The sequence below is a fragment of the Aplysia californica genome, unplaced genomic scaffold (genome assembly GCF_000002075.1).
Source record: "Aplysia californica isolate F4 #8 unplaced genomic scaffold, AplCal3.0 scaffold00048, whole genome shotgun sequence".
Taxonomy (NCBI): domain Eukaryota; kingdom Metazoa; phylum Mollusca; class Gastropoda; order Aplysiida; family Aplysiidae; genus Aplysia; species Aplysia californica.
This window is the reverse complement of record NW_004797318.1, coordinates 1688592-1699417: the sequence shown is the minus strand read 5'-3', so window position 1 is coordinate 1699417 and position 10826 is coordinate 1688592. Positions and strand designations below refer to the sequence as shown.

Genomic DNA, 10826 nt, shown 5'->3' with positions numbered 1-10826 from the left:
TACTACTACTACTACTATTAGTGTGTATGTGTTTGTGTATGTGTGTGTGCGTGTGTGTGCGTTTGTATGTATGTGTGTTTGTGTGCACGTGCGTTTGTGAGCACGTGTATCTGATAGTTTGTGCACGTGCGACAACTCACCGTCCCTGGCCACAAACACACTGGACAGACAATCGGGCACACTTGTCCCCGCTGCCAGTATAGTCAGTCCTGTCACCGTCTCCGGGATCCCCACAGTGTGGCCTGGACGACACACAGACAAAACGAACACCGATGTACACACACAGTTCACCTTTAGTTTTGGTAAGAGTTAAGTTAAGTTTAGTATGGGGGTTTACGGCGCTCGCAACTGCATAAGGTCATATGAGCACGAGACTTGTAAGAGTGTTACGGCACTTGCAACACAATAAGGTCATATGAGCACGAGACTTGTAAGAGTGTTACGGCACTTGCAACACAATAAGGTCATATGAGCACGAGACTTGTAAGAGTGTTACGGCACTTGCAACACAATAAGGTCATATGAGCACGAGACTTGAAAGAGTGTTACGGCACTTGCAACACAATAAGGTCATATGAGCACGAGACTTGTAAGAGTGTTACGGCACTTGCAACACAATAAGGTCATATGAGCACGAGACTTGTAAGAGTGTTACGGCACTTGCAACACAATAAGGTCATATGAGCACGAGACCTGTAAGAGTGTTACGGCACTTGCAACATAATAAGGTCATATGAGCACGAGACTTGTAAGAGTGTTACGGCACTTGCAACACAATAAGGTCATATGAGCACGAGACTTGTAAGAGTGTTACGGCACTTGCAACACAATAAGGTCATATGAGCACGAGACTTGTAAGAGTGTTACGGCACTTGCAACACAATAAGGTCATAATGTATGGGCTGAAGAATAGATGTGTTACAAGAGGGTAACATACACAAAAAAGAAGGAGAGATAATGGCGATAGATGTTTGGTTAGAAAGAAGGAGCAAGCAACACCAGAGTACCTGCCAACCACCCGCACAGTTCACCTTTGACCCATATTTTTTTGTATATTTCTATTTCCTATTTGAACGGTGTCCGTAGCCTAGTCTTTACCGTAGATTACAAAGTTCTATCTGCTCAGTATCTAGTTTTGAGAAATTTGACGTGAAAAAAATTGGTTTGCAAAACATGTCAAGCTTCTTGACTGCAATTCCTTGAATATATTTATAATATTATCTTGATGACGACTCCGAATAATCTTACAATTTTGATAGAGCAGACAGACAATGTGGTTCCTGGCCTCACGGTCCTAGTCACTCAACACGGCCAAATATGTCACACAGAACTTGGTAATTCTAAGGTAGATGAGCAGGTAGGCTACCGGACGCGTAATCGTGAGACTCGGGGTTTGGGGGTGGGGGTGGGGGCTGGGGGTTCAAGTCTCAGCTTGGTCCGACATTGCGTCCTTGAAAAAGGCAGTTTACACGAATTTTCCATTTTGCTTCGTCCTCTCCAAAACGCACGTTTTGTTAATTCTATTTGAAGACTTGATTACACGTCTTTAAGTAAATATAATAGTATGATAATAGATAAAATGTAACGCCCTAATCGACAAAGGGGTGGGGTTTGGAGATAGGGGTGGAAGGAAAGGCAGACCGAAAAAGAGATGGGAAGACAATCTAACGGAACGGACAGATTTCAAGGTGGGTAAGTAAGTGTTTAAGGCCACCGGACCACATCACATCACACAAAACACTCTTTTGATAAGTAAAGTTTCCATAATGAATAAGTGCAGGTTGTCCACATATCTCTTATCATGGGGCAAACATTGCATATTTTTGTCACTGGGCCGAGTCAGGCTGGGAGGGATTAACAATTTCCTCTGATGGACAAAGTGTGAACAATAGAAAATAAAGTGAAATTCATCTTCAATTTCATGAGAGTTACAGCTCTCACATAAGGGTGAATTTGTTAATTTCCACCGACAGAGATTGTTATTTAATGGAAGGCTATGGGTTTTTAACAAAGCTATGACTCTTCTGCTCCTATGCCGTGGGAGGTTGGTGATATATTCAGCTGTTTCTTGAAACGGAATTGTAAGAGAGAAAACATTATACTTGCGACAGACTTCTGCCTCTATGTTCTGCACAGAAGGATCAAAAAGTCTACTTTTTACTTCACTGAGAAAGAGTCTAGTACTTCGAACATTTTGAGAAAACCAGGCATACCTAAAACCAGGGAAAATAATAGGTTTTGAACTTCCGTAGCCCAGTTGACTCTGCCCAGTTCACAGGAACGATATAATTGCATGTAACATTTCTTTGAATATCTGTCATTTTCTAAGTGTATAAGTCTGCACCAGAATTTAATGACACAATGCATGTAATCAGAACATAAGTTGGTTCTTCCCACTTCTCTTAGAACTAAACATTTGGCTGTAGTTTTGTCAAGACCTTAACAGGCTTTCCAGAACTTTATCTGAACATTATCAATCACGTCACAATTTTTGGTACCCCAAATTTCAGAGCCATAAAGCAGCATTGGTTTGATCTTTATATCAAAAACGTTTTTTGCTGTTTCGAAATGTAATTTTTGGTAAAAACCGAAGAGTCTTCTTGTTGTAGAAACAATCCGTGGAATTAAACTTGGGTGAAGTCCTTCCAAATGCTGAAAATAGTGAAGGATCGAGAAAAGTGGTTGCCCACCAAAAACAGCAAAATCAGTAAAACAGCAAAAACAGCAAAACATCAAAGCAGCAAAAACAGCAAAAACAGCAAAACATCAAAGCAGCAAAAACAGCATAATCAGTAAAACAGCAAAAACAGCAAAAAACAGCAAAAACAGCAAAAAGCAGCAAAAAACCAGCAAAATCAGCACACAAAAAACATCAAAAACAGAAAAACAGCAAAAAGGGCCAAGCATCATCACCTGCTATCGCCACCATCCAGACCATGACGTAGCTGTAGAGAGCGATGTAGAAGACAGACAGGCCAAAGGCCACCATGTACAGCTTGGCTTGCCACCCGCCCTGAAATGGTCAGGTTCTCTCAGACTTTTACAGCGCGTGCAACATAAATTGGTCTTTTTGTGTAAGACTTTTACAGTACATGCAACATAAAATGGGCATTTTTTGTAGACTTTTACAGAACATGCAACAGAAATAGGGCATTTTTGAAAGACTTTTACAGAACATGCAACAGAAATAGGGCATTTTTGAAAGACTTTTACAGAACATGCAACAGAAATAGGGCATTTTTGAAAGACTTTTACAGAACATGCAACAGAAATAGGGCATTTTTGAAAGACTTTTACAGAACATGCAACAGAAATAGGTCATTAAAAAGATTATTTTTTTTTGGTAAACGTTTTCAGGCACATGCAGCAGAAATAGGTCATTATTGTAAGCATTTTCCGGCACCTGCACCACAATAAAGTCATATTGTGGCCGGAGAGTACAGGTGCTACTAGAGAGTAACAAACACAAAACAGAAAGAGGGGAGATAAAGAAGATAATATATTATCTATTTGTGGTGGCCGAATTTTGCTATTCAAAAGGCTTTTTAATGGCTGCATCGATCGACATGCAGTTTTCGTCAAAAGATTCTTTAAAATATTCTCCCGATCATGACGCCCTTCGTTTTTTCAGTCTTGAGACAGCTTTTGTCTCTGTAATTTTAGAAAATCCGGCAGGTTTGTTTATTTCAAGTCGTACTTCCGTTCGATACTATCGCGCATTTTCGCGCGCTACTGAGCACTTACTTTTAAGTGTAGGACCCGTATAGATCTTAGTTACTTAGGGTCTGTACTGATATTTTAAAATATATTGATGAAAAAAAGGTATGTCTTCTTACTCTTTTGGACCTTTCGGCTGCATTCGATACCATTGATCATGGTATTTTACTCGAGAGATTAAATACTATTTTTGGCATAAAGGGTACTGTCCTGCGATGGTTTGAGTCATATTTTAAAGATCGAACACAAGCAGTTGTGGTTGGAAACAAGTGTTCTAATAATGTTTTGCTTAGCTGTGGTGTTCCTCAGGGGTCTGTTTTTGGACCTGTCTTGTTTACAATGTATACACAACCTATTGCTGATATTTTAAGACAATATGGCATGAATTACCATCTTTATGCTGATGACACTCAAATTTATAAGTCTATTGATTTCGATCAAATACCACTTTTAGTCGACTCTACTGAACAATGTACTAGAGATTTAAAAATATGGATGACCAGCAATAAATTGAAACTAAATGATGAAAAGACGGAAATAATGTTGAGTGGAAATACAAAAGCCATTAAAAATCTCCCAGAGCTACAAATTGATATTAATAACCATACCATTCGTTCAAAAAGAAGTCTTAAAAATCTAGGGGTTCAGTTGGATTATGATATGTCTATGTCCTCCCAAATAAGCCAGCTCAGCAAAAGTATTTACTTTCAGCTTAAGAAAATTGGCAGTGTAAGAAATTATTTAACTAAAGCAGCAGCCAAGACACTTGTAACAACACTCATTTTATCAAAGTTAGATTACTGTAAGGTTATTTTGTCCGGTTTGACATCCGAAAAACTATCAAAGTTACAAGTACTTCAAAATCAAGCAGCAAAATTGATAATGAAACAAAAGAAATCAGCCCACGTAACACCAATTCTGAAAGAACTACACTGGCTGCCAACAAAAGAAAGGATTAAATACAAAACTGCCGTTCTCTGTTTTAAATGTATAAATGATAGTGCACCTTTTTATCTTAAAACATTCCTGGAATTATATAATCCACCTAGAGCCCTTAGATCAGCCTCTGACAATCTAATTCTTAAAACTCCAAAACAAAACTACAAAACATACGGCGAGCGTTCCTTTTTGTTCTTTGGTCCCCAGGTATGGAACGAAATCCCATATAAAATAAGATCTGCCCCAACAATTTCCATTTTCAAAAATCAGCTGAAGCATTTTTTATTCACAAAAGCATACCTGTCATAATGATGTACTGTGATATATATGCATGTGTATGTCAGACTGTGAGACTGAAGAAATAGCGAGTGAGAATGGGAGAGAGAAAAAGAGAGAGATAGAGAGAGAAAAGAGAGAGAAAAGAGAGAGATAGCGAGAGAGGGAGAGAGAAAGAGAGAGAGAGATAGAGGGAGAGGGAGAGAGAAAGAGGGAGAGAGAGAGAGACAGACAGACACAGAGAGAGAGAGAGAGAGAGAGAGAGAGAGAGAGAGAGAGAGAGAGAGAGATAGAGTGGAAATGTTTTTCTATCTATATAGAATTAATGTTTTAATGAATGTTTCTAGTTACTCACGTTTCAACTGTATTTTGACTGTTCGTGAATTTATATTGCATTGTATATTTTTAGTGAACACATTTTCAACCTCACTGCGAGACTGTTTTTCTGGTATAAAATTTTACACATATGCATTTATATTATATGTATAATACTTTGTTTTACGTACACATTTGTGTCGATTAATTTTTAAGATGTGATGTCTTTTTCATTGTAATGCGCATTGAGCATCTTTTAGGAAATGGAAATGCGCAGTATAAATGCTATTTATTATTATTATTATTATAGATCTAAGCTTAATTTTCAGTTTTTCATTAGTTTCGTTTAGATCTAATTTTAGGAAAGTCCCTCTTCTAAGACGACATTGTAAACAAGTGATGCTTCCGTTCACAAGCAGTGCGCATTGTTCCTCAATAACTCGATTTAAAAAAAAATTCCTTTCATCGAAAGGGGGCCCAGCTAGTATATTATATATATTTTTATAAGAAAGAAGGAGCAACCACTCCAAAGTACCCACCAACCACCCACAAATAGGCCAATTAGTTTTAGTAGAGGTTTTACGGCGCTCGCAACTGCATACGGTCATGTGAAAAGACAAAAAGAAGGGGGAGAGATAAGGACGATAGTTGTTTGATAGGAAAGAAGGAGCAACCCATACCAAAGTACCTGCTGCCTACTTTAAACATTTATTTTATCTACGTATGTATGTGTGTGTTGTGTGTTAAAGACCCACAGACACAAAACATTAATCTTTCAGACTGACCAAAAGAAAAAATTATAAATAAAATAAAGAGAAAGGCAACAGACAGAAAAATGTCAAGTTGTATTGCCAAAAAAAATGTATGACTCACTACTACAAACGATAACCCGTCGATTTTATTGAGAGAAAAAAAAACCCATTAAAAGATTACAAAGCAGAGATACCCTGAAGCTAAATGGTTCAAGGACTACTTCATCTTTTCTGAGGAGAGCAATAATTTCAGAACTTTTCATCTTAGCTCTTCAGAAATCACAAAAGGGAACTCAGGAATGAAAATGTAATAATTCGAAACTTTATCGAGTGTGCGTTGAATCGAATGGAGGGGACGATGCTGGAAGCTTTCTCAAAAACTCGAAAACTGTTTTACAACTGAAAAGGCACGACAAGCGATGACGCGACCGCAATCTCCAATCATCTCCCTCTGCTCCTTGGCCTTGTGATAATAAATAGAAGGGGGAAGCACCACACACAAGAGTAAGGCCTTAGAACGAAGATTGCGTGACCAAAGTGCTCTAGACGTGTCGCTGCTTGTTTTGTATTTGACTCAACTCCTGACTTTTTCTCCCTGACTGACTAACCTTTTTGCATCCCCACTCCCCTGTCTCTCTATCTCTCTCTATATACATCTCTCCCTACCTCTCTCTATCTCTCTCTCTCTCTCTATCTCTCTCTCTATACATCTCTCCCTACCTCTCTCTCTATCTCTCTCTCTCTATCTCTCTCTATATACATCTCTCCCTACCTCTCTCTCTCTATATATATCTCTCTCTATCTCTCTCTCTATACATCTCTCCCTACCTCTCTCTATCTCTCTCTGTCTCTCTCTCTATCTCTCTCTCTATACATCTATCCCTACCTCTCTCTCTCTATCTCTCTCTCTCTATACATCTCTCCCTACCTCTCTCTGTCTCTCTCTCTATCTCTCTCTCTATACATCTATCCCTACCTCTCTCTATCTCTCTCTCTGTCTCTCTCTATCTCTCTCTATACATCTCTCCCTACCTCTCTCTATCTCTCTCTGTCTCTCTCTCTATCTCTCTCTCTATACATCTCTCCCTACCTCTCTCTATCTCTCTCTGTCTCTCTCTCTATCTCTCTCTCTCTATACATCTCTCCCTACCTCTCTCTATCTCTCTCTGACTCTCTCTATCTCTCTCTATATACATCTCTCTCTACCTCTCTCTGTCTCTCTCTTTGTTTCTCTCTCTATCTCTCTCTGTGTCTCTCTCAACCTCCCTCTCGCTCTCCCCCTCTCCTCTGTCTGTCTGTCTGTCTCTTTCTTTCTCTGCTCTCTTTCTGTCAGTCTGTTTTACCCTCTGCGTCCCCCTTTGAAACATTTTCCCTTCACTTGGCCTGCCCTCTCCAGCATTTCTCCTATCAGACTCCTTCGACTCAAACCAACTCACACATTAATTTATTCTGAGAGAGAGAGAGAGAGAGAGAGAGAGAGAGAGAGAGAGAGGGAGAGAGAGAGAAAGAGAGAGAGAGGGGGGGGGGTTCAATAATTCATTGTCAACCTTATCAAACTCGGAAACGTTGTCCTTTTAGAGGAGATTTATAATTACAATCAATTGGCCTCTCCTTCTTCTTAGCTCTTCCTATAGCTAGACGCTGCTTCTTGTGTACTAAAAAACTGTCTCCTGTTGCCACATTACGTAGTCTCCTGTTGCCACCTTACGTAGTCTCCTGTTGCTAGTGCCACTTTACGTAGTCTCCTGTTGCCACATTACGTAGTCTCCTGTTGCTAGTGCCACCTTACGTAGTCTCCTGTTGCTAGTGCCACCTTACGTAGTCTCCTGTTGCTAGTGCCACCTTACGTAGTCTCCTGTTGCTAGTGCCACTTTACGTAGTCTCCTGTTGCCACTTTACGTAGTCTCCTGTTGCCACTTTACGTAGTCTCCTGTTGCCACCTTATGTAGTCTCCTGTTGTCACCTTACGTAGTCTCCTGTTGTCACCTTATGTAGTCTCCTGTTGTCACCTTACGTAGTCTCCTGTTGTCACCTTATGTAGTCTCCTGTTGTCACCTTACGTAGTCTCCTGTTGCCACCTTACGTAGTCTCCTGTTGTCACCTTACGTAGTCTCCTGTTGTCACCTTACGTAGTCTCCTGTTGCTAGTGCCACCTTATGTAGTCTCCTGTTGTCACCTTACGTAGTCTCCTGTTGCTAGTGCCACCTTACGTAGTCTCCTGTTGTCACCTTACGTAGTCTCCTGTTGCTAGTGCCACCTTATGTAGTCTCCTGTTGTCACCTTACGTAGTCTCCTGTTGCTAGTGCCACCTTACGTAGTCTCCTGTTGTCACCTTACATAGTCTCCTGTTGTCACCTTACGTAGTCTCCTGTTGCTAGTGCCACCTTACGTAGTCTCCTGTTGCTAGTGCCACCTTACGTAGTCTCCTGTTGTCACTTACGTAGTCTCCTCTTGTCACCTTACATAGTCTCCTGTTGTCACCTTACGTAGTCTCCTGTTGCTAGTGCCACCTTACGTAGTCTCCTGTTGTCACCTTACGTAGTCTCCTGTTGCTAGTGCCACCTTACATAGTCTCCTGTTGTCACCTTACGTAGTCTCCTGTTGCTAGTGTCACCTTACATAGTCTCCTGTTGCCACCTTACGTAGTCTCCTGTTGCCACATTACGTAGTCTCCTGTTGTCACCTTATGTAGTCTCCTGTTGTCACCTTACGTAGTCTCCTGTTGCTAAGGTCACCTTACGTAGTCTCCTGTTGTCACCTTACGTAGTCTCCTGTTGTCACCTTACGTAGTCTCCTGTTGCCACCTTACGTAGTCTCCTGTTGTCACCTTACGTAGTCTCCTGTTGTCACCTTACGTAGTCTCCTGTTGTCACATTACGTAGTCTCCTGTTGCTAGTGCCACCTTACATAGTCTCCTGTTGCCACCTTACGTAGTCTCCTGTTGCCACATTACGTAGTCTCCTGTTGCCACTTTACGTAGTCTCCTGTTGCCACATTACGTTTGGTATCCCCCAGGCTCTTTTGCCTTCTACCTTTGTATTAGTAAGAATTTTACGGCACTTGCAACACAATACGGTCATTTAGGTGCCGAAGATTAGAGGTGTTACAAGAGAGTAACAAACACAAAAAAAAGAAGGAGGGGAGATAAAGACGATAGACGTTTGATAGGAAAGAAGAAGCAAACCACACCAGAGCACCCGCCAACCACCCACGCTTTCTGCCTTTTATTCCAAGATCCACTTACCCGGTGGATCATGGCGTCTGATATGCCCTAAGTAGTCCAGTATCAGCCCATTATGTTCTGAAGGAGTGTTATCATTTACGTGCCTACTCTTTATAGTAAATCTTTAATCTCTATTTTCTGCACCGGGATGATATTATTCTTATTGTAAGACTAGCTTGGTACCCCGTTCAAATTTTTCTGCCTTTGATGATTCTGAACCACCGTTAATTTGCTCAAATTCGAAACTTACGTGCTTCAGTTTTATTCGACCAACGAGACCGACTTTCACAAAAATATAATATAGATTTGTTTATTTCCGGCGGAAGAGCAATGTTTATAAATATCATGGAAAACGAAACATTAGGTCTTGAACACTGCATTGAAACGAAGAACGGGAAAATGGTAAACGGCGATAGTGTTTTCTATTTTTCACAATGTTTTAATCGAATGCAAGCACTTACTGAATTGATAGAAACTTAGCTTGGTCGTTGAACTACCTTCAGTCATTTTTTTCATGGTTCTACGTTCCGTAGTTGTTTTTTGTACAGCTATAGAAAACAACCATCCACAGACATGTACACAATTCTATAGACTTGGCTACACGTTTTCTCAAGACACACGCTTGCCTTTCAGAAGAAGATTTGGGAGGCAGCGTGGTGGAATCAGGCTCTCGTCCAAATAATCAAAGTAAAGAAACTTGCATTTTTCCGCAGTTTGTGAATTGTTATTACATTTTTGTTTTTTGGCTCAACACTTTTCATGCCAATTAAAGAACTCATTTCTGTGTGGATTTTTCTGAAAAACGTTGATTACAGGCACAAAAAATGTAAATTTTCATTTACCACGGACTCTTAAACTAAGGAAATAACTAATTTTTGGCGGCCATTTTCTCCCTAATTTTACCTCTGAAAACAGGTGACCCCCACCTTTTCTTTCGCAAATAGCTCGACTTGTATTCAAGATAAATGGATATTTTTTCCAACCAAATAAAGACAAGTGAAGAAACTTTAAGATGATACTAATAACTCTACATGCCCAAAAATTGACGCGAGCCTGATTCCACAACACTGCCGCACATTGATTGCCACAGGTGACAGGTCAAACAGTCCAAAGAACCATAATAAGTACAACACTGTACAGCTTATGTCAAAGACAGGGTAGTGACCCCAAAAACCACAGACTATTCCATGAATTTGTAAATGGGTTCAAGTTGGTCCATACCATCACCGCAACTACAATTACCACCCTCACCACAGCCTATAAACCCACGAAAACACAATCAACAACATCACAACAACAACAACCACCACCACCACCATCAACAACAACAACAACAACAAAAATAATGGCATTAAGAACGAGAACAACAACACCACGACCACCACCACCACCACTAACAACAACAACAACAACAACACCAATAACAACAACAACAACAACAACAACAACATCAGAACAATAACCACCACCACCAACAACAACAACGAAGACAGCACCACCACCACCACAACTAACAACAACAACAACAAGAAAGACACCATCATCACCACCACCACCACCACCAACAACAACAACAAAAAAGACACCACCACCACCACCACCAA

At 40.4% G+C, this 10826-nt stretch overlaps 1 protein-coding gene across 1 annotated transcript in view; it reads right to left on the bottom strand.

Moving 5' to 3' along the window:
* Nucleotides 1–140: 140 nt before the first annotated feature.
* The window catches only part of LOC101860312 (sodium/potassium/calcium exchanger 3), a gene marked incomplete at its 3' end in the record, with an annotated part of 25467 nt that continues 14781 nt past the window's right edge, over nucleotides 141–10826 (bottom strand). Inside the window, 2 exon segments of the mRNA XM_013079337.1 lie at nucleotides 141–242; nucleotides 2914–3013. Of these exon segments, the coding sequence (XP_012934791.1) occupies nucleotides 141–242; nucleotides 2914–3013 (202 nt within the window).